Source organism: Poecilia latipinna, unplaced genomic scaffold (genome assembly GCF_001443285.1).
Source record: "Poecilia latipinna isolate Pla-1442-1.1 unplaced genomic scaffold, P_latipinna-1.0 Scaffold1188, whole genome shotgun sequence".
Lineage (NCBI taxonomy): Eukaryota > Metazoa > Chordata > Actinopteri > Cyprinodontiformes > Poeciliidae > Poecilia > Poecilia latipinna.
In genome coordinates, this window is record NW_015113804.1 from 55,196 (window position 1) to 78,685 (window position 23,490).

At 41.2% G+C, this 23,490-nt stretch overlaps 1 protein-coding gene across 1 annotated transcript; it reads right to left on the reverse strand.

The window, feature by feature from the left end:
- Positions 1-3,208: 3,208 nt before the first annotated feature.
- Positions 3,209-21,281, reverse strand: ints1 (integrator complex subunit 1). The gene is made up of 48 exons (XM_015053630.1): positions 21,172-21,281; positions 20,736-20,856; positions 20,361-20,651; positions 20,073-20,269; positions 19,612-19,749; positions 19,366-19,525; positions 19,159-19,264; positions 18,836-19,022; positions 18,357-18,502; positions 18,102-18,243; positions 17,538-17,714; positions 17,331-17,439; positions 17,127-17,247; positions 16,959-17,036; positions 16,712-16,869; positions 16,414-16,510; positions 16,230-16,321; positions 15,909-15,969; positions 15,618-15,815; positions 15,392-15,521; positions 15,104-15,283; positions 14,847-14,996; positions 14,578-14,757; positions 13,882-13,986; positions 13,601-13,768; positions 13,394-13,505; positions 13,104-13,262; positions 12,854-13,000; positions 12,674-12,772; positions 12,354-12,478; positions 11,983-12,237; positions 11,744-11,903; positions 11,533-11,664; positions 10,438-10,606; positions 10,098-10,224; positions 9,894-10,009; positions 9,718-9,805; positions 9,356-9,606; positions 6,293-6,422; positions 5,663-5,796; positions 5,368-5,560; positions 5,121-5,245; positions 4,922-5,031; positions 4,670-4,783; positions 4,508-4,578; positions 4,333-4,424; positions 4,121-4,230; positions 3,209-4,001 (listed from the first exon to the last, which is right to left on the reverse strand). Exons 2-48 carry the CDS (start codon positions 20,788-20,790, stop codon positions 3,886-3,888), a joined length of 6,561 nt encoding a protein of 2,186 aa, XP_014909116.1. The 5' UTR covers positions 20,791-20,856; positions 21,172-21,281; the 3' UTR covers positions 3,209-3,885.
- Between the last annotated feature and the right edge of the window lie 2,209 nt (positions 21,282-23,490).

Sequence of the window (23,490 nt, forward strand, 5' to 3'; positions counted from 1 at the left end):
ATAAATGAATTGGGCTTTTCCTGTTTTTTTTTCTTTTTTTTCTTTTAAGTCCTTATTTTAAGTAGCTTCTACATCTGGGGCCTACAAAAGAACGGTTGCGAAACACCTTAAAATCTTACATTACCCTGAAACAAGAAAAACATAGATTATTGTCATATCATTACAATTGTAATGATATGACAACGTTGGCTGATGCCAACGTGGTAATTAACGCATGCAGAAACACTGTCAAAACCCGTTTCAACAGCATGCCAAGTCAAAGATTGCGACTTTCAATCACTTTGGTTTTCCCCCGTACAAAATAAATCGACGGTTTAAAAACAACCCAAACCTCTGATGGCTTTTTTTTTGTTTACGGTTTATTTCCAACCAGAGAGGAAAAGAAAAATCTAGAACCATTTCACTGACAACAGTTGTCAGATATAAACTCCATTTCCTGGACTGTAAGAAGAAACTAAAACAAAACAGATTCTTTAAAGGTCTGAAGAGTCAGGGCGTGTATTTAATGTGCAACAACACGTCGCCATTGAATTCAAAAACACTATTGGCAAAGGTCAACAACAGTGTTTTTGAATTGGATTAAAGATCGAAATATCGACATTTAAAAGTTATTTTAAAATTCATAGTCTAATGCAAAAATCTACTTCAGTGTGAACGCAAAACTGAACTTTCAATTAAATTATGTGGACTAAATTCCACCGCCACCCCATCCCCCTACTGACAGGCATGGCTGAAGTGGATTAACCATCTGCCCTGCGTGTGATAAGATCTGATATAAAAGTGATCACGAACAATGCAGATTATTATTCTTTCTCATCTACTACTATGGTCCTTCAGCTCATAAAACAAGCGTTCTGCCAAATGTCATGCAAAGATGGATGATTATCGTCAGAGCCGCTGTCATGGGAATTTATCTGTGTGGTGTAATTTTCAGGCTGGAGCAGCAATGAGCACATACTCAATATTTAATGAAAGTATAAGTGAGGCTTGAGGGTTGTCACTTATGCCTCTACTGTTAATGATGTGTCACATTATACTTATCGGATTGGGTCAATCTCGACTGCAATCACTGCTCTCATTTCTTTTTAATTCATTACAAATATTGGATCGTTTTTGTCCAACTCTATGCAAACACATCTGCATTGCACTCCCGTTGCTTGAATCGACATTTGCGTCAAATGAGTGAACAAAAAAAAAATAAAAATCTATTAGTTGGGCCATGAATTGGTATAATTCAATCAACACACCTCAAATGTGTTTGTAAGTTGGACAAAACACGTATTTCATGGCTGAGGAAGCCCCTATGTTTGGTGCCTCACTCTCCCTGGTAATAGTATCCCAGAGTGAGCAGGTTGATTGTTTTAGTCCTGGATCACTGGCCATGAGATAAACCCGAGAGCCCAGCCTGCTTTTCATGTCAAAACCTTCAAGGGAAAGCAGCCACAATCCAAGGGCAATCACACTTGAAACATCAAAGTGCCAGAGAGAAGAGAGGCGAGAGCCGGTCTACATTTTTTTTTTTTCTTTTTCTCCATCCGATCCAAGTGCAACTCAAGCGTGGAGGAAGAGGAGATGATCTAAGGCGAGGGTGCCATTGAGAGGAAGACGGAGAGTGGACAGATGTGCATGGGCAGGTAGCGGCACATCAGGGCCCCTTTCTGGAGACGCAGAGAAGCCTCCGCTGGTCGCATTCCTGCTTGCTGCTCACTCACTGTCCGTTTTCACACTTCAGGAAAACGCAGCAAAGCAACTTCAGTTTTAAGAAGAATGAGATACTTGATGTGCCCCCAACAGCTTTAAACTTTTAGTTTGTTAAAACAGAAAAGACCTCGACTTCCAAGATACATAGATATTTACTGTTTTAACATAAAACTATAGCCAACTTCCAGTTTAAAACTCTATGCCTTTGGATTGCTCTAAAGTAGTTTCACGTTTGAAATAATCTGAAACTTTAATTTTTTGAGGCCTTTACATTTTATATTTCTGTTTTCACAGATTTCGTCTTTTCTTTTTACTTCATAAATTCAACTTGATACAAGAAGCACGTAAGCTTGCCAATCAATATGTTCAACATGGACAAATAAGCAGATGCATTTGAGGGCATCCGCGCTATTAAGATAAATAAAGGAAGAGGTTGTTAGCTTGTCAGTAGTCTGGACACCCCCTCAACCCTCCACCCCTCCACTTCCTTGTTAACTGTCACTCATCCCTGTTCCGCCTCACTGCTGTCCAGCCAATGGGATGCTGGCGCCCCACCAAGGCCCCAAGCTGCTACGACTTGTGTAAGATGGTTGATTGATAACCATAAACAGAGCTTTTTGGCTGGTCACAGGACACCATGCAGGTGCAATTAACACATGAAACAAAAGGAGCGATGAGAGATGAGCAGATACGGCCGTGAAGGACATGATTGGGTTTTAAATACAGGAAAGAATCTGAAGATGCATTTTTAAGAAGACTGAGATTTTTCCCATCATTTGATAAAGTGTCATAAATGTGTTCTGCACTTTTAACAGAAAGTGCCACGACAGGATCCTCGTTTCAATCATCCGATGCATGTATCCGCAATAATTTTTTTGACAAAATGCACTGACCCGCCGGTTTGGGCACGTCAACATCTTTTTTTTTTTTTTTTTAGCTTTGGCTTCGTCTCCATGTCCTGCTACATACCACACCAGGATCACAGCGCTCTGAAACGCTACACTCTCCAAAGACCATTTTGGTCTGTGTGATTGTCACCAGTTATCGCCATGGTTAGTTAACCGTCAATGGAGGGAGATCCCCTTTCTGTGTTCACCCGCATGCTTACAGCAGACGGTTAACTGTTTCTTCTGACTTCGTTATGAATTTTTTATTTTTCTCAGACTTAGAAAAAACAACCCATACTTTCACGGCAAAGTGGTTTCCATCACATCACGAGCATTTAGCGTTTAATTTGTCAACTCCAGCTGAAAAGCTGGTCTACGTATCCGACAGCAGTCTTCAGTTTTTTTTTTGTTTTGTTTTGTTTTTTTTTAATCAGAATCAGAATAAGATTTTACTTTTAGTCATTTAATTGTCAAATTTGAGGTAATAAATTATCCTGGACAATTAATGAGTTCTTGTTTCAATAGTAAAATAGAAGTCTGACTTTTCACAGAGCAAAAATGATCTCCTGAAATGTAACACCTTTCACTTTCAGATTGTTGAAATAAGAACAATTAAAGAACAGTATTCCAAGAATGCTTTAATTCACATCAAAGCGGCTCACATATGGAAGTTCAGACTAATTTACAAAACTGTTTTGAAAGGTAACACTTCTCAGTTTTGGCCTTAGTTTTACGGATGTCAGACGTGTTTGAAAATATGCCGATTAGTTGAAGGAACATGGCAATTAATAACAGCTTTTTTTGTGACGCATTCATAATAATCTTTTAAGAAATTCTACATTTAAAATAATAAAAAACATAAAAAGTCACATTGCTCAGTTAACCAGTGGTAATCTAAACTTACTGTGCAGTATATCCCACCTATTAAAAATATGAAGCCAAAACAAAGTGGTGCGATGAAGTGAGGAAGTAAAGTAATAATGTTTCTAATTGTATTTATCTTTTCACATTTAATTCTAAGTTGAGCTGTAGTAGATTATCAGTGGAGTGTAAAATAACAAGACTGAATTATACCTACTATATATTATCAATACTCAAATCAAATTTATTATATTGCCTAAAATATGCAATATAAAATTAAAGTGGAGTGGTTTACATTCAACACTTCAATTGTTTTTCACTGTTTTTACAGCAAACCACAAAAAGTCATCAATTTATTCAGAACTTAAATGATTTAGGGGAGAATCTTTAATCTGAGACAGAATGACGTTATTTTTAGACAGACTGAAAGTCACAGTTAAGTTGTTGATTCCATATGAAGCACCTTCATGGACTCTGAGATGACTGAGCTGGTGTCAATTTGTCCATAGATGCCAACCAAAAACGCCTTGTGGAGCAAAATATCAGCATGTTCTGCAAAGAAAACAGACAACGGTTCATTGCAGCGACAGACGTCTCACTATTTTCTTCAAAGATGGGCTGGACGAGTTTTTAAACTTCTAAATCACCTCCTGCAAACTTTAGCTCGTTACCTTGACAGAGTAGTACGTATTCTGGGAGATTCCTTAGAGAAGTCTGCACCACGTCAAAGTTACCACTCCCTATGCAGTACATGAAAGTTGGCAGGAAGTCTGTCGCCAAGCTACAGGAAGGAAAGAAAAACAATATTTATACAAAGTAAACCTAAAAAAGAAAACTGACTCTAAAGCTTATTAGGTGCAAAACGGATATTTTCCAAACTCACCTGGGATTATTCTGAATGCAGCGCAGGGCCAAGCTGAAGGCCATGTTCCGACTCAACTCCTCGGACGACGTCATCAGTCTCTGCAGGTCGTTCTGCAAACAGCCACACAAAGCTGTGATTGACGCGTTACACACAACGACACGGATCGGAGTTGACTTTTTCCCTTGTGACTCACGGTGAAGTACTGTATGATTTCTGGACTCCTCCTCGACTTCTCATCCACCTCTGTCAACACTTCCAGCACATCTGCAGCAGACGGTAAAATTCACTTGGTTAGTCACTGCAGATGAAAACGGTTCACGTTCGGGTGAAACTGCCGCAGCGATACGGTTCTCACCCTCCACTGCTTCTCCCTTTGACATCTTCTTCAAGTACATGGTCATATCTGCAGAGCTCAGTGTAAACGGAGCAGATATGTTGACCAGGGGCAAAGAGCCGGCAGACAAATCATCTGCAATGAGAGCAGAAAAATCAGTCGGGAATGGGAAGCAAAAAAATGAAGCTGGAAATGTATCAAATGTTTAAAAATGAGTAAACGATTTACTCTTTAGGGTTAAAAAGTAACCTAATTGGACACAAAGGTGCTCACCATCTTTCTCCTCTGTTGTGACGTCTGCAGAGGAGCTTTTCACTGGCAGAGTGAGTCCAGCGAGTAGAGATTTTAGCTGAACCAGATCCGGATTTTCTGCACACAAACTCCTATAAAAAAAAGAAAGCAAATCAAATTTTCCTTAAGATCTCCAGCAGTGCTTGAAACCATCAACTTGTAAGAGGTGCTTCGGACTTACTGTAAGATGTCAGAGTGTTTCTGTAAATAAGGAATGGCAGCTGCAGCGTCGTGTGTTATGTACTTCTGTGTAAACTGCAGAAACTTATTAATGAAGATCAGCGGAGAACGACTCCTCTGAAAGTTCTACATAAAAAAAAAAAAAAAAAAACATGACATAAAAAAAAACTTAAGACATTTCATTCACTAAAATACGTTTTGTTTGTCTTAATTTTGGAATCCCCTTAAAGGGAAAATGATTTGAGCACCTGAAGGACTTTCATAAATGACAGGAGGCAGTCTTGAAGCGCCCTCTGGTGGTCACTGTGGAAAACGAGTGGTTGCAGGAGTTCCAGGATGGCAAGCACGTTGCTAAAGAACGTCATGTGGTTTTGCTGACGGAACTCCAGCATGTTCAGGTGAATGCGACCGTGTAGGAGTCCTGCAATCATGGGGAGGTGTCTGTGGGACAAACGGAGCAGATGGAACCAGTCACCGTTTTCATACTGTCCTTTAAAGAAGTAGAAAATCTAAAAGATTGACAAATGTGTTATTTTAACCTACCTGAGTAAAAGAACAGGATGCGACACAGCCAGCTTCCTACAGGCAAGGTTGGCATCAGAGACGCGACCCTCAACAGACTTGGAGTCGCCGACGTCAGCAAGCAGCGTCACCAGGCGATGAACCAGGACATCCAGCTGAGAAGCAGAAATGTTAAAGATTAAAATGGATTTAATTCGTCACCGAAAGCATTTAGCAAACAAGAAAAAAATAGAGATGCACCAATCAGGTTTCTACAGGTTGATTGAGATTTCTGATTTTCTGGAAGGTCTGATCGGCTGATTCAGATTTCTCTTCCACCGACTACAACGCAAAAACTTATTTGAGTGAACTTTCCGTTAAATTAACAGTCGACTGTAGAAGATATTAATCACAGCCAATAAATTGCATTGGTAAATCCACGATAATGGCTGTAATCTCAAATAAAGTAAAAACAGATGTCAACTACACTAATTCCAATCGTCTACGTTTTTGTGTGAGAACCAGTTTCTATGAGTACATCAATACATTTTTGTTAATATTAACGCTGTGCATAAGGAGTCTTTTATACTTAGCAGAAAAAAAATCTAGCACAAAATGGCTCAAGAAACTGTTGAATCTGTAGCACATGAAGCAGGAGGGACATTTTTTTACCTTGCAGCTGCTACCGTCTGCAGCCCCGCCGCTGCTAAACGTGTCTCCAGGCAGGGTCACGTGCTGGATGACCTCAGGGAAGTGGAGATAGATTTGCAGCAGCAGGTTCTGGCACCACTTACTCATTGCACTGAACCAAAAAAATAAAATAAAATAAGCAAGAATTGTAACTTTGATGTGGTTCCATTATGAGAAACTGAGCCTGCCAGAGTATCAACAGCAAAAGCTACAATAATCCAACTGAGATTAATGCTGATGATGTACTGACAACTCAAAATCAGGGCAATTGCAGACTTTAGCAAGTCAAATTTAAGAATTTTTAAGAACTGTTTAAGGCCAGCTTGAATTAGACGTAAGACCGAAAAAACTGTGAATATAGGAGATAACTGGGGCATCCCGTTGGCTCATATGGGCTGGTAACAGAAGTGAACCAATGGCATCGTCCAGCCTTATGCTTGATAGATGCAAAAAAAAAAAAAAAAAAGGCATCTCGCTAGGATATATTAGCAGCTAGTTAACGTCTGACTCTCATCGCAAAACGCAATGAAGACACGTTAAAGGATGTGAACACCCTCCAAACAATTAAAACAGTCAATTTTCCCAAAGTTTTCCTCAGCTTTATCTTTTTAAAATGAACAATCATCGGATCAGATATCCCAGAGAGCAGGAAGCACAGCCTCCTTTTTGTTTCGGTCCACTAGCAACATCAATTCGCGCTACGAGCATAAATAACATAATGTAATTCAAAGGTATTTGCATTTAAGTCACCGCAGTTCCACCAAATCCTCTTACTGGATAAGGCCCTTGTCACACTCGTGTGATGCAGCCTCTGCTAAATGAGGAGTTTATTACAGCCACGCTTTAAAGCAAATCACAGCGACCTTGAACAAGAGCAAAGAGTTTGCTGGTTGTTACCAGTTTGGGTGTAATTGGAATAAACACCAGCTTATCTGACAGAAAGCTCCCCCAGTAAGAATGCTTTACATACCCTCAAATGTTTAGCCAACACAAGGCCGAAACCTCTTTGCTTTCAGCGTGTTTTTATGCTGCCATGTTCCCACTTGCAAGTATTTTACCAGGAAGCTTAGTGCTACTTAAAATACTGTAATTCTGAAGCTAATTTTGCCTGACCTTGGCCAAAGTTTCCTCATTAAAGTGGTTTAATAAGCAGAGACGTGTTCATGAAAGAAGGGTTTGCCTCCACAAAGAGTTGCACCCTGATCTCTGACAGCTAAGTCAGAGCAGGAATTCACAACACAGGCAAGTTTAGAGCTTCAGCCTTAATCCTCTTGCCTTCATTATAATACACTGAGCTTTTAAAGAGATCACACTACAGACGACTTCTGCTGGTTTTAATTTCACACCAATAGACCTAATTATCGAGTTCTCCCTGGTCCAAAGCATTGTGGGTGACAGGGGGAAGTCTAAAAAGTTCATCTGCACGGAGACGGAAAATCTGGTGCAATTTAGCTCGAGTCTATCAGTGCAACATAAGAAAATAAAACATTTTGCAATATTCGAGGATATTTTTGAGGAAGTGATTGAGCACTAGAATAAACACTAATTACCGCCACACCATTATGCCTTTGCGAAACAAATTAGGCAAATTTCAGGCTGCATGGTGGTGCAGTTGGCAGAACTGTTTCCTTGCAGCAAGAAGGTTCCTGGATTTAACCCTGCATTACATCTGCATGTTCTTTGCATGTTTTCGCCATGCACACATGGCTACCAGGGTGGTACGGCTGTTGAAACACACAGGCTGCTCTGTGTGTTGTAGAACCTCAATTCTACTGGTATTTTCATGCACAAAAACATCTCTCAGATTTACAGAAATCGGTTTGAAAGAGACAAAATATCCAGTGAGCTGAAGTTGAAGTTAAAGCACTGCCGACGATGAGGACAAGTCCAGAGAAATTGGACAATTACAGATTGAAAACATTTCCTGGTCTGTCGAATATCGGTTTCAGGTGCAACGTTAAACTTGTAAGATCAGAACTTTATCCGTCCAGTCTAGGATCAGTGGTCCAGCCTGGGTTGTGTAATGGTGTTGGGGATATTTTCTTGGCACACTATAGGCTTTTTGACACCACAGACCATAGTGTTCCCTCTGCTGATGACGACTTCATCCAGCAGGACAATGCACCGTGTCACAAAGCTCAAATCATTTCAAACTGATTTCTTGAACATGACGAGGAGTTCACAGCACTCTGATGTGCTTCTACAGGTATCAGACCTCAGTCCAACAGAGAACTGTTGGATGCTGGAGGAACAGCAAATTAGCGCCATGATGCTATTATGCCAACATTTACTAAAACCTTGTGGAAATACCTTAAAGTTCTGCCTCTTTAAGCCATATTACCCATCATTAACATTTTTATAAATGTAAAATTATTCAGTAAATGTTATTAAGTGATACTTTTTTTTTGTTTAGTTTTGACATCAATTGACTTTTGTGTTCAATTATTGGTTAACAGTTGGTATTTATTCTTCTTCAAATCTCTTTAAATATCACACACACATTAGCACACATTAACTCTTGAGGTGTTTTTACACCCAAGGTATCACATCAGTTGAAAACCAAGTTTGGTTCTCACCAGGAGTGAGAGCGAGCATGATCCAACATGGATCTGACTCAGCTTCCAGATCAGCAGGTTTGAGCAAAACGCCTTCCTGTGGCCGGGTTTGCGCTGCATTCAGGATGAAATACAGTAAACAATGGCTCTCCATTTTTTTCCTTGAAGCATAAAGCCCTGTTCAACTTTCAAGATGTCTTCTCTGATAATTCTGACTGAAATAATGCAATAAAATGAACTTATTTGTTTTACACTGGCTCAAAAGACAGAACCTGCTTTCTGTGTTTACACTTGGTTCTCTCACCCTGGACACGTCTGACCAATAAACAGACTGAACGTTCACACTTGGTTTTTAGTGACAGATTTAGGTCTGCTTGAAGTTTTCTGTGTGTGAAAACAAACCGAGCCACTGGAAAAAAGTTACGAGTTAAACTCATTAACTGATTCAAAGCAAAGCAAAGAAACTACAGGTGTGAAATTAAAACCTTACCTGTCATCCCTCTTCTTTGTGCAGTTAATGAGGTATTCCGATACTTTCTTGATGTTTTCGAGGGACCCGTCACAGTAGGAGTGAAGGAGAGGAAGTCTGGATTGGATGAGGGAGCAGGAAGCCTGGTCCAGGCCACTTCTACCATTGCTGGGTGAGCTGACGCTACTGAGCTTTGATTCTGACAAGATCAGGTCCACCAGGCTAATGAGCTCCTCGGAGCTCAGCCGCAGTACGAACTTCTCCGTTTTCTTCTGCAGAAGCAAGTACAATCAGAGTCATCAGCCGCAGCAGATAAAAATGTATCACCTTGTTTTCAACAGAAACAACATGAAGACAGGAAAGCGTGAACAGTTTAAAGTTACCTGAGGAATCTTCTGGTCACGTCCTTGCCAGATGCGTGGAATATGACTGCATGCCCAGAGGAAGTCTAGGGCTGATGACGGATCCAGTCTAACAAAAAAATAAATAAAAATATTTTAGTCATTTGTAATTTAGTATATATTACTATGTCATGAAGAATATTGCAGATGAATTGTACTTGTAGTCTCTGTGCTTGCAGAGAAGTGCGCTGATGCACTGCAGCAGGGTGGACCAGTTGGACTGGTGAGTAAGCAAGGCCAAAAGATAAGGTCTGTAAGCCGGGGTGCCTCGTGCCTAAAGCACACAAAAAATGGATCATTTTTTTGTGTTATCCTGTCATTTGACCAAATGAAGGAAAGTTCCTGTACAAATTTAATTTTACCTTGTTGAGGGCAAAAAGCAGCTTCTGCTGCAGGTCTGGGCACACTGAAGTCACTTCAGGGTCGAGATGCTCCAGCCAATCAACCAGCAGGCCGGAGTTCAGTCCTGACTTAGTTACCTCACAACCGCTGATGAAGGGCAAACGGAGAGGTTAGCTCCTAAACCTATAAATCTGCTAAATCAATTAAGCAAGACCCAACAGCAGCTTAAAAGTACAAGACGACACAGAGCAGGTGCAGTTCTGCTGGCTCTGTCTCTGTCAGCTGTGTCTCTCATTTGGTTCAGTCAGACGTAAACATTTCTTGTAGAAACCAAACGGGATAAACTGTTATAGTGCTCACCTCTTTGTTTCCACTTCCTTTTTCCCTAGTCTCTCTTCGCCTTCCTGGAGGAGCAGGGATATCACCATGGCAACAGGGCCAGCCACCCCATTCTGAGTACCAACGGTCATCAGCAGGGACAGGAGCTCCTCCAAATACGGTGACTTTACCTCCATCAGCCCTTTCAACACTAACAGAAATAGGACAGAACGATTAAACTAACAGAAACAACCACTGAGCTTTAACCTGATGCATGGAATTAAACTTAAGTTTGAGATGCCATTAGGCTACAGCTTTGCCTTCTTCTATTAATTGCATTAGGGCTGAAACAATAAATCACGATTAACTGTGATAAATCGACTACTGAAATAATCATCAGCTCTTTTAACTATTGCATAATCATTAACTGGAGTAAACACAAGCAGAAAAAGGCCATTTGCTGATCAAACAACACAGTCAGAGCAGTAATTTGGCCAAAACTGTACAGAAATAAACATTTTGCAGTAAAGATGACTAACATTTATCTGTAAATATGTCCTACCCTGAACTCAGGTGGCATAGTTCTAGCTGCACTTGTTTAAAATTCTGTAAAAACAATCTTATTAAGCACCTTTTGCTACCCAAATATCACTTAATCCAAATAATTGTCAAAAAAAAATGTTGTTCTACATTGTATTAATGCCGAGTTCTTCACACGTTGATGATAGGAGTATTTTTTAGCAGCAGATGCACCCTTGGCAACAAATGATCAAGTTCACACCAAAAGAATGTTGTTTTGCATTTTAGGCAAAAAATAAATAAATAAATAAATAAATAAGTAAAATTCTAATTTCAAACAAGGAATCAAATTGTTTATTTGCATCTTCTAAGGTATTGCTGAATGTGCCGATTTTTCTATGCGATTAATGATCGAAATAATTTATTAATCGATTACTAAAATAATTGTAAGCAAAATTACAAAGTGAGTAGCAGATAAACTTCAACTTTCAGCCTGAATTCAGACAAAATTCTTGTGCATACAAAGGCTCTAATGAAAGAATGGTAATGTCAAAGCATTGTGTATACACAATAAACAGCTTTAAGGATCCGTTTATTGTCCCTCAGCTCCACTGATACCTTTGCCAATGAGCTCAGGTTCAGCGTTGCATCGCTCTCCGGTTTTCAGCATCGCCATGACGGCTCTCAGCGGCACCTCGGGGTCTCTGCGGTACGCCAGCGTCTCGGCCAGATGGATGAAACCCGTTCTCACTGCAAAGCAGCAAACACGCATCAAGTTACTCATGCAAACATCAATCCACCAGCATATAAAAAGACAAAGTATTCTCACCGTCACTGTGTCGCTGTATGTGAGTGCTCTGACCAGCGAAGGTCTTGAGAAGGGGTTTCAGAGGTCCGACCTCCAGCGTCGGGTTGTCCAACCACATCAACATCTCGACGACGACTTTTAGGAATAGAGAGGAGAAAGCAATGTCCTGGGAAACGAGGCGCTGCAGCGGCACAGGGCACAACAAAATCAGACAAAACTATTACATCAACGGTTACACACTGCATGGCTATATCTTTCACCTGGTACAGATGAAGTTGGCGCATTAGAGGACAGGAGAGCGCATGGCTGCGGTGCATTGACATCACAATCGGCCCCGCATGGGTGGACGTGAGCAGAGCTGCAACAGCCTGCAGGAGACGAAAGGCCAGACTCCCCTGCTGAATCTGCCCCTGCCTGGCCCGCATCAGCTCCTTAGCCAAGGCCTGCTGCAGGGTGAGAGAGAGCTGACTGGGAGGAGGCCCGTGCCAACGAGGGTCTACCTTTATCGGGAAAATCTGGGGAAGACAAAGATAAACCAATCGGTTTTATGTACGTGCTTAACAACTTCACGGACGACAAGAAACAAAAAGTGGTTTGGGAAGTTGTTTAGAAAACCGAAAGAAAGGAAGACCTGAAGCAACATGCCGGTGAGGTCATCCTCAGGCCCGACTGGTGGAAGCTGAGTGGCCGCTCTCATCTTTACTGAGCTGTGAGGCGTTTCCACGGTAACTTTTGCCTTGTTCGTTTCCAATGAATCTGCCGAGAAGAAAGCATTTAGGAATCACAAAACCTAATTTGTATCCTGTGGTTTATAAATTACATAAGTATGTGGAAGTTTAATGACATAATAAAGTTTTGCTGATTAAATTAAAGTTATTACAGCTATGTAATAATTTGCTGAACACATTGTTTTTATGTGCAGCACAAAAACAATAAGACAAAGTAACTGACCTCTGCGTGGCGGAAGGGATGAGCTAAGCAAAGCATGGAAAGTGTGCCCCCCAGTGGCCCCTCGCTCATGCTGCACCTCAACCAGATGAGCCATGTAATCTGTTGGTGAAGGAATAAACACATTATGACAATTTTAACTGCATTAACTCTTGGAAAGAACGTCTGGAGGAAAAACCTTACGTTTGTCCATGATGTTTTGCTCCAGACTGTCTGGATCATGAGAGACGGCCTGATCCAGGTACTGCAGGAGTTTACTCATGCTGGAGACGGGAATGCCAAACGACTGGACGAACAGCAGCAGCTGCTGAGGCTCCAAGTCCTGTAAAGCTGAAAAAAAAAAGAAATATAAAACAACAATGTTTGGTTCATGTAAAAAAAAAAAAATACTTTCCCGTTGGAAGGTAATTTTAGGAACAGTAGGACATTTTACCTGCATCTACTAATCGAGAGACTTCTGAACGGATCATCCTCAGTTTCAACCAGTCCGGCAGCAGCAGAGCCTCCTCCGAGGTGTCGACCAGGAAGGCAGTAGGCAGAGGTTTCTTCTCAGGAAACCAGATGTTCAACAGAGCATAAAAATCACTCTCTCCTGTAGGAAAATAACAAAGGGGATGCCGATGTATTACAATCAAGCAGAGCCAAAACTATAAAAATCATTTGGGCGAACACTCTGTTCTTCCATCTTCTTTAACAAAGCAAACCTAAAGTAAGCTAGTCTACCTTTGGGTGGTCCCAGCGTTAGCAAGATGACCATAGCATGGACAACAAGAATGTGCATCGTGGCCGTCTCTCCTGTCGTCCAGCGGAGGAACACTTGATCCTGAGACTCTGACTGGGAGAGAAAATTAAAATAAAAAAAAATCAACGTTGAGATCTGTTGCAAAGTTTGAAGAAGCGGTTTCACTTTGTGTTAATTGTTCGTCTCACCCAGCTGTACAGATCCTCGCCCTCCTTCGTCTTCCTCATCCTCTTGATGTACGTGGAAAATATAGTGAGGAAAGCAGAGAGCACTGCGTCGGACTCGGGTCTGCTGGAGTGTTTGGAAAACAAACTGTTCATGATGGTGGAACGCTCCACAATGAGCCGGGCAATGTCCTGGAAGAAGAAAGACGGCGAGAGAGGGGAAAAAAAAAAAAAAAAGTTGTCAGCACTCCTCTGGGAAATAAAAGCGGAGGCAGGAGAAGATGCAAGCAACTTGCTTTGATTACCAGCGCCAGGTCATTATGAGCTGCCTGCTCCTCTATTGGAGCATGCTGGGAAAGGTAGATGAGGTATGCGCTGATGGTCTGGGGATCTGTTTCCATGTGAATGGCCTTTAAGAAAGCAAAAAAAAGACAAAAAAAAAAAAAAACATCAATTGTTAGGTTCCCACAGTAAAATTCAAGCATTTTTCAAGGTATGTTTTCAATCTTTCCCAGCACCACACTTTGGAGATAAAAACAATACAATCTAAAGAAGACAGTTTCAATTCATTATCGTATGATAATAATGTCTCGTGATGGTATTCCACATAGTAGGGACAAAGTAAGCTAAAATATAACAAAATGCTACTTTTTGAAAAGTCTCTCTCTCCTATACGCATGTCACTTGAGCCATTAGGAATAACAATAAATATGCATTACATTGAACAAATCTGTTTGTGTTGAGGTAAACGACCTTCCGTCTCAAATTAAACACAATAAGACTCATCACTTGACTTTCTCTAAACAGTCTTTTCAAAACTGTGCAAATGGAATATCGAGCACTTTCAAGGGCTAAATGCAGAAATCAAGCGCTTTCCAAACTTTGAAAACATCTTATAGAAACTCAAGCACTCTCAAGAATTTCAAGCGCCCATGAAAATCTGGAAAAAAGCTCCACAAACGGCACGAGTTAGCGACAGCTCGTCGTTGATCCGGACTGACCTGCTGCAGGGCGGTGGACGTCATGCCACGGACGCTGTCGAACAGGGGGAGCTTCGGGAGGTCCTGCAGGAGCCACTGGTAACCAGGCAGGAGCTCGGCATCTGCAGAGTCTTCCTCCATGGGCTGCTCTCGCTCCTCTCCGTCTTTTAAGCCTCCCTCGCTCAGCACCAAAGACAAACCCTGCATATACATAAAAATACAGGAACTTAATTTGTTCCCCCAACACAATGCGACTAGAAGGAGTTTTCACTTGGGTTTTAGTTTGGTACCTTCATGGCTAGGACTCTGGAAGCAGCTTGGGAAGAGCTAAGACGGCGCAGGAAGTAATCCAGAACTTCGCAGGTTGTCTGTTCATCAGCTTTAGAACCCAGGAGAAGATCCTGGAGTCGTCCAAGCAGCTGCCTCTGCTTTTGTTGTCGCTACGAGAACAAATAAGGAGCAGTTAAGAATCTGTGTGCTGTATAATCCAGCATGCATTAACTTTAAATCCAGGATGGTGACTATAAAAAAGAGAAAAAAAATGCACCTGTCTCTTTTTGGCTTTCTGCTCTTTGCTCTCTCCGTCTTCGTCGTCCTCCACTGGCAGGCTGTCATCCGCGGCGTCGTGCAAAAGGAACTCACACAGACACTGAACTGGAAGCACGTCCAGGGAACCCTCGCTGGACTGGACCAGGTCGGCCAGCCAGGGCATGGACTGAGAGGACGCCTTTCAGATTAAAAAGCAGAAACCTCAACAATCAGATAAAACTCACATTTTCTCTTACGTTTATCCATACAGCGACAGAAGCAAGTGTCGCACGGACGCTTCCATCACCTGTCTCTGGATGATGTTGAGCAGAAAGTCGGGGCTGCGGCTGCGACAGAGGAGATGACCGAGGCGGAGCGACTGGTTGAGGCTTTTCACCTGCTCCTGCACCTGAGGAGGGGGCCGACGCGGAGGACCCCTTAAGGAAAAAACACACATTATGGATTTTAGAAGGCGGGGGTTTGGTGGGGGTATTGTAAGCTTAAAAATCTGGATCTCTCGATTAACATCTCACTGTGGGTCCAGGCTGGTGAGCTGAGACAGCAGCAAGCTGTTGCTCTCTGTGATGGTCTGCTTCGTAGAGGCGGCCGCCAAATGGCTCTCAAAGGCCAAAATCTCCTGCTTCTCCCGCTGGGAGATCTGCAGCTCCCTGTTGATCATTTCTGTCTTTGTGTCCTCGTCGGCGATGGTGCACGGCGGGTAAGTGTAGTTACTGAGAAATAAAAGAGGAAAAAAAAAAAAAAAAAAAGTCTTAGCCGGTGTTCGCTTGGAAATGATTTTACTACAAATTACATGTTATACTTACTTTGTCATTACCATCTCCATAAGCATTTTCAGGGTAGGATAACCATCCCAAGCAGCCAAGCCTGAAGAAAAAGCAAAAAAAAAAAGGAGAGAGAGAGAGAGAGAAATATTGGAGCATAATAATTTCAGTTCATTACTAGAGTATAACTTCAATGTATGTGATTGATCACCAACGCAAACTAGTGCATAGTTGTAAAGTTAAAAAAAAAAAACAATGATAAAAATGTGACAAATTTACCATGCATTTATTGCTAATGTATTGTGAGAAAATAGGCCAAGGATGAATACTTTGCAATGTGCTATACGCATGTTAGTACTCTACCTATTTTTTGAGGATTAAAGGCAGCCACCACCAGCAGCAGGAGCCACGCCTTCCAATAGAGAGTGGATATCGCCAAATTTGGCGGTTGGTACCTTAAACAGCAAAGTCGTGAGTTATTTTTAGTTTGTGTTCGAGTGACCCAGTGTGTGTGTCTTTCAAAGACAATAAAAGACCAATGTCCTACCCAGCTGGCAGCTGAATGTTCTCTGGGTGGTGGTATGTACACAGATTCAGCACAGCATCAATGAGCTGGATCCTCTCCACTCTCAGGACCTCTAGATCTGTTTAACAGGAAACCAGATCAACAAAATTAGCTTTGCTCCTGCTTCGCAAACGCTACTCACAAAGATAAAACGTGAATGAAGGAGTTCCCTCTCAGAATAAGTCAGGCGACACATTACGCTGACGCACAAGTGTTTAAAGTACTGTCCAAACATTTTGACAGAGAGTGAAATAAACGGCTGGATCGGATCCTCGCTCACCATCGGACTGAACCGCGGCAGCTCTCTTAACCAGGTGATCTGCGAGCTCCATGGCGTCGGCCGGGCCCAGAGGCAAATCACGGGACAGCCCGATGACCAAGATGCGCATCAGCGTGTCCTCGAGCAGCGGCACCTCAGAACAAAGGCGGAGGAAGAAACTGAGGGACAGAAGAAAAAAAAAACATTAAATCAATTAAAGACAGTTGGAAAACAAAAGGACGAAAAGAAACGCTGAAAGTAAACTCACTTCCTGTCACTTTCTGGAGGCCAGTTGTCCCACTTGTAATAAGTCTCAGGCTGCTCGGTGAAAAGCACTTTGTGAAGGCTGCACACGAGAAGGAGATAAAGTAATGGAAACAAAAGTAAAGCGCAAAGCTAGTTTGACAGTAAACACATCGGACAGGTTTACACTCACCAGTGAACGTAGTCTTTTGCGCCCACTTTGCTGATTGTAGGGACCACCGTGTGGAGCCACCACACAGCGTCTCTCTGGATGGAAGCAATCTGATTCTGGAAGGACCTCAGGACTTCCAGATCTGAGAAAAAAAAAAAAAAAAAAAAAAAATCGTTCAAGTCAACAAAAAGCTGATCACGCATCATTGATCACGTCATTCCATACTTTTTTTCTCTCCTTTGTCCCACGCAATGCCAGCTTCCTTAACTTGAGCAGTGATGCCCAACATCATGGAGACTGTGAGTAAATCCGTCACCTGGATCACGAAGCGCTCCTACAGCGAAGGAAGAAGGTTAAATAAATAAAGAAAACGGCCGAGGTGAAGCAGAGCAGGAGGGGAGGGGTGGGGGGGCGATCTTCACATCTGCTTACTTTGAACTCCATGTCCACATAGCTGGTCTCTTTTCTCTCCTGCATCAAGCCGAAGCAAAACGACTGGAAATTGATCTCGTGCTTCGTCTGTTTGATGATCTCCCTGAGCAAAGCTCGAGAGGCTCGCAGGTAGTCGTCCTTATTGGTTAGCAGATCCTGGAACACCATCGCCAAGAACTGCACATGCAAAGACAAGAAAAGAAATGTCTTTTGAGGAAAGAAAACAAACTTTAACTGATTGCAAATGAATAAGAACATTAAATACCTTCAAGGTTCAAAATTCAACATTTTTTTTCATTTTAGAATTTTAAAGTACTGTACATTTCTGGACTGTTGAGCATATCTGACAATAGGCCACATCAACTAACTTTAACAAAAACAACAATAAGTACATATATAGGCTGTATTTGTATATCAGCCACAGGAGTCCATGTTTCAACATGTATACACAGAACTATTTTTTGAACTTTTAATGAAAATAATTACATAACAACATGTAGTTTTCCTTGCCTCAAAGGAACCCTCAATCTGTGTCCGTGAGACTCTAAATGAGTCTAATCTCACCTTTGGTGCTTGTTCGGGGCTGTGCTGCAGCACTGTGTGCAGAACCTGCATGTTGTTGGGATTCCTGGCATTAGAAAGTTCATTGAAAATCACCAGCTTCACCATCGTGCCCAAGTTGTCTCTATGTGCATTCAGCAGCTCTCTGGAGAAGAGCATGCAAAGCACATGTTAAGAAATGAAAGAAAGAAAATAAAAATAAAAACACCGACACTTTTATAACCAGTCAGAAGAATGACAGCGAGCGGTTACACACACCTCACACACAGCATATAGTGATTCAGCAAAACTTTAGGTTTCAGGCGGATCTTGATGAGGCTGGAGATGACCTCCATGTCGTCGGCTCCGTGTGTGCTGCAGTTCATGCACAGCGACATGAGGAGGTCCTGAGCGGGTCGAGTCAGCTTTGTACACAAGAAGGGGAAAAAAAAAAAAAAAAAAAAAAACAAACAGTCAGCTACAAATAACGACGACGGAGTGCCTCCAATATATTGACACAACTGTCAAACTTTAAACCAGATCACAGTTGATACTGACTTTCAGAAAAAGCTAAACGGTCCAGACATTTTTTTTAGACCCACAGATGAAAGTGATAAAATCAACAGCATCACAAATGAAATCTTCAAAGCAAATAACGATCCCATTTCAAACAGGAAGAGTCTATGTCCTTTGGCTTTTTTTATTTAAATAGCTTATTTTGTGAAAGACATTACCCAGCATTCATGTGTATTTCTTACCTTCGGGTTCTGGAGCCACATCTCCAGCCTCTGCACAGCCAGAAGACGGGCCTCTTTGTAGCCGCAAGTTGCGGTGAGCAGACGCAGCAGGTTCCGGGACACGTTGTCCATCGGTTGCCTGCGGTTCAGCTGGTCCCTCAGGACATCCAGCACGTAGTCTTCCACACTCTCTGCCAATTCCTCATACCTATAAAAAGAGACACGATCAGAAAAGGACAACAAAACCACAGCAATTTAAGAGGTTTTTGAAATAATGTTTTAGCTTATTTAAGTGCAAAACACTAACAGAAAAACAAAGAAAAACAGCCATGTATCAGTCATACCTCGGCATAATTTGGCCTTCATCCTCAGGACTAAGTTTCTCTTCTGCTATTAGTAATTCAGTCTGACTGTCATCTTCATCTGGCGTTGATGGATGAGGGCTGTTACCTAGCAGATCAAAAAGCAAAACATGACATCAGAAGTGGGTTAAAAAAAAAAAACAAAAAAAAAAAAAAAGATCTGGCCAGGTCAGAGAGTATTTACGCCACCTGCACTAAGATCCCCAGGAGTGCGACCACTGTCAGCCTGCAGCAGCATACTCTTTGGTGGCATCTTAGTGCCAAAAGCCGTCTGGATGTTGTCGACAAAAGTCTTGCAGTGGGAGCTGTCAACCCAGATTCTTTCTCCAAGCGAGTCTTCGATATAAACCTAAAAAAAAAAAAAAATGCAGTTGAGCACGTGCAGTAAGAATTTAAGCCAATACTTATATTTTGCTGGTCTACAAATGTTCTCACTTTGACAAAGATTTCTGGCCAGTTCTCGTCCTCCTCGTAGGCTGCCATGAGTAAATTGCACGCCAGAACTGACACCAGGCTGTTGCCTTTTGCTTTAAAGTTGATGGAAGCGTCCCGACGCAGGAGGCTGCACAACGCCTGGTGACGCCGGAGAGACAGGTAAAGAAAATATACTAGAAATTTAACAATTATAAGATTATTTGTTTACAGTCCAATTCTTTTCTTAAAGAATAATTGGTTTATTTATTAGAATTAAAACAGAAAATTAGAGAAAAATAAAACAAGCTGTACAAGAATCTCTGGTTTAAGCGTATACATTTGACATGGTGGCGACGATGTACCCTGGCAACGAAAGTGGATTGTGTGACTGCAGAATTTCAAAATTTGTCAAATTTTATCATTTAATCTGTGTGGATTCTATTACACCTGCATTCCATTCAGTAGATCCTTTTGAGTCTCACCTCAATAATTCCTTGAGTAGCAAAGACATTGGGCTTGATTTTGGCCAGAAACATTAGGCTGAGGTACAGAGTGATATCCGGTTTGGCTCTGTTCATCTTCAGCTGCCTCACTGCTCCACACAGCAGTCCCTCGACGCGATCGTCGTTTCCATCTGACTCTGCAGCTTCGATCTCATCCAGCAGAACGGCTGGAGATACTGCACAAATGAGGAGCTATCTGTTAGGAACTACAGAATTTTTAGTTGGTCATTTGTCAGATTATGTGCTGACATAAAACAAGTGGTTTACCTTCAATTGGTACCACTGAAGGCTCCTTTATCGAGGGTGATATAGCCCTCTTGTCCACTGCTGCAACATCGGCGAGGCGTCCCAGAGCACTGACAGGAGGTGTGGTAGATAATTTGGGTCTCTTGGTAAGGGTGGACAAGCCGGATGAGGAGGGCAGAGCAGAAGAGGCCTCTCTCTTACGGTCAGCAGGTAAACCAGTTGATGCTGGCTTTAGGAGGACAGGAGGCGCTTTGGGTTCTCCTGACTGGCTCTTTGATCCCAGAGCGATGAAATCCCCTGGTGGAGGATGGGCTGAGAAAAAAGATGGCACATTTATCATGTCCAATTTACATAAGACAGAAATCAGAATGAGACTGGCTTTTTAAATTGTGCTACCTGACGGTTTTGCAGCACTTGGGCGCCTCAGTGTTGTAGGTTTTGGACGATTCATGTTGATAGACCGGTGCAAGAACTCAAACAGCGGGATGAGCTAATAACATTGTCTTTGAGGAGCCCTCTAATGATAAAATAGTCAAGACAAAGTGCACACGGTTGTGTTACAGATTTAAAATAATTTCGATATGAAGCCTTTATACTTTCTATAACATCCATATTACACACAGGAGTGGCAAAGTAACAACAAAACACAAGCAAAGCCAGTTAACTTTAGCAATTTAAGCTAACTTAACGGACTAAAGTTTTAGCATCAACGACAATCACAGCAATTTTTAATTTATCTTAAAACCAGACAGACATTCAGAAAATATAAACGCTTTATAAAAAATGACTAACTCTGACAAGGAATAATATACCATGTCAAAGTAAAAATTACCGTCTCAATAAAGATACCCCAAATAGTAAGCGATGGTGGCTTCTTCTGTTGTTATAACTTTTTCATTATCCAAGAAAATTACCAACACCGCCATCCTGCGTAACGTGGTGTCATAACAGTAAAGCGGCACAGATCGGATTTCTGCTCCCTTTTTCTAATCTTTACTATTAATAATATTGGTAATAATGTTATAATGATAAATATTACAGTCAATTTACGTTTACATTGAAATACTTTCCAAGAAACCCGCAATAACCTTTAAGCTTAATAGTTCAAAATATAATGTTGATGACTTGTAGTTACTCAATGTGTCCACCAGGTAGCAGTATTATACCTACCCATCCTCAAGCTCAGAGACTCGCTCACAGAATGACGTACTATGATGTTCACAAAATGGATGTACTTATGCATAATGAACACAAGAGGGCAGTAAAAACATAACATGTTGATGGAAAAAACATAAATCAACTTTTTTTTATCTTGAATGATCACATAATTAAAACATATTTGGGGTCAAATGTGTATAGAAAGCATCCAGATGGATGAATAATCCCTTTAAGCTACAATTCAAATTGGTATGTTTTTGTGACAATGCAAGAAAGGCTGAATAAAAAAGAAACTTGTCGAAAAGGTTATTTTAAAGGAAAAAGAAAAAGATATATAACAAATATTTTAAAAGGTGAAAGGAAAAAGATATATCTACAGAATCATTATCAAAGTAAACTAGTTCATGTTTTAACTCAGAGCCTCTTGAAGCCCCTCCTGTAATTTGTGTGGGCAGATGAGCCCTTAATCACTTTAGCCTTTAGCTACATCAATCTCCCCAAAACATGAATCATGCGATTACTTTTATGATTGAGTCAGAGGTTGGAAAAGCTTTTTACACGTCACAATTAAAGTTTGAAGTCAATGTTGTTTGTGTCACCGCTGTCTCTCTCTCTGTCTCTCTCTTTCTCTCTCTGATGCTTTCTGCATCCCTTTGTTAAACATATGTAAAACACACTTGATTCCCTCATAACTGACAGATAACAATGTAAGCATCAAATGTATTATTATAGATATCCATGACAATGACTAACATATGTCATCACCTTGAAAAAAAAAGCCACAATCAAACAGTGTGTTGGCAGCATTATGCATGGGGATGATTTATTTATTTATTTTTTTTTTAAATGGGCATGGAAGCTGGTCACAGTTAATTTCGGTCTCTCCAGATGAGCAAACCTGATGGAGACAAAAACTTTTGCCTGTAAATGTAGAAAAACGTTATTTCTCAAAAGGACTGTCTGAAGGGGCCTAGACTCAAATGAATGTCATACTCATTAGCAAAAACACTTCACCATGTCAAAAGAGATCAAAATAATTTCAAAAAAGTATTTAACCTAAAAAACACACAATATCTACAAATTCTTAACTGAGCTTTCGCCTTTATGCATTACTCACAAAGCCTCTGTTCTTGGAAAACAAAACCGAAGCATGAGAGCACTTCTTTTCCTTCATGCTCATATTTCTTCCCAGCCTTGTTCAGTAGAAGTGATTTGTTAATTCCTTGGGATTTACTCAGCTGTGACAAGACGGTTTAGTATGGAAAGATTTTCCCATCTTCCCACTGAAATGCGTAAATGAAGATACCAATACCACAACCTTCCATTTTGTTAATTTAATACATACTAGTGACGAAGCAGAACCTTGAAGCACTGAAATCAATCCACAAAGGCTTCTCCAGTTGCTGCTGTTGCCACCACTGCTACTGTAACCCCACCATGTTCCTTTCCATGCAGCTCTGTGCTGCCAGCTGGTTACGTAAAGTGTTTTTATATGAAACACATTTTGGTGAAGTCAGTGGAATGTCCAGTAAGTGCTCCAAATTAAATCTTGTGTCACTCTGGGAGTCTACAAGTGTGCAAAAAAACAATTCTTCAGCTTTAAGGATGACGTACGGCTCATGGTGCGCCAGAGGCAGCCTTCTGATGTGCCAAGTATTTTTTTTTTAACCAAGCTGTGTCTGAGAAAACTTAGTCAAAACTTACTTTAAAAAAATATTTTTACATTACGCATTTCATTTTCAATGCTTCAATCAGCTTAGAAAATCTTGCAAGTTAAACATTGATCTTTTGCTTCAATCTAGTGCCCTCAGAAGTAGCAAAAAAAAAAAAAGAGTTCTTTACAACAGAAGGCCTCTTTCAACCAGATCAGATTTCTGCCTTCAACAGTCTGAGTCAGAGAGAAAAAAGATTAGTGAGTCAGTGTTACTTCCTGTAATCCAAAACTGGCAGAAAGGAAAGCAGACCCCACAGATAGAGAAACCAACAGGAAAAA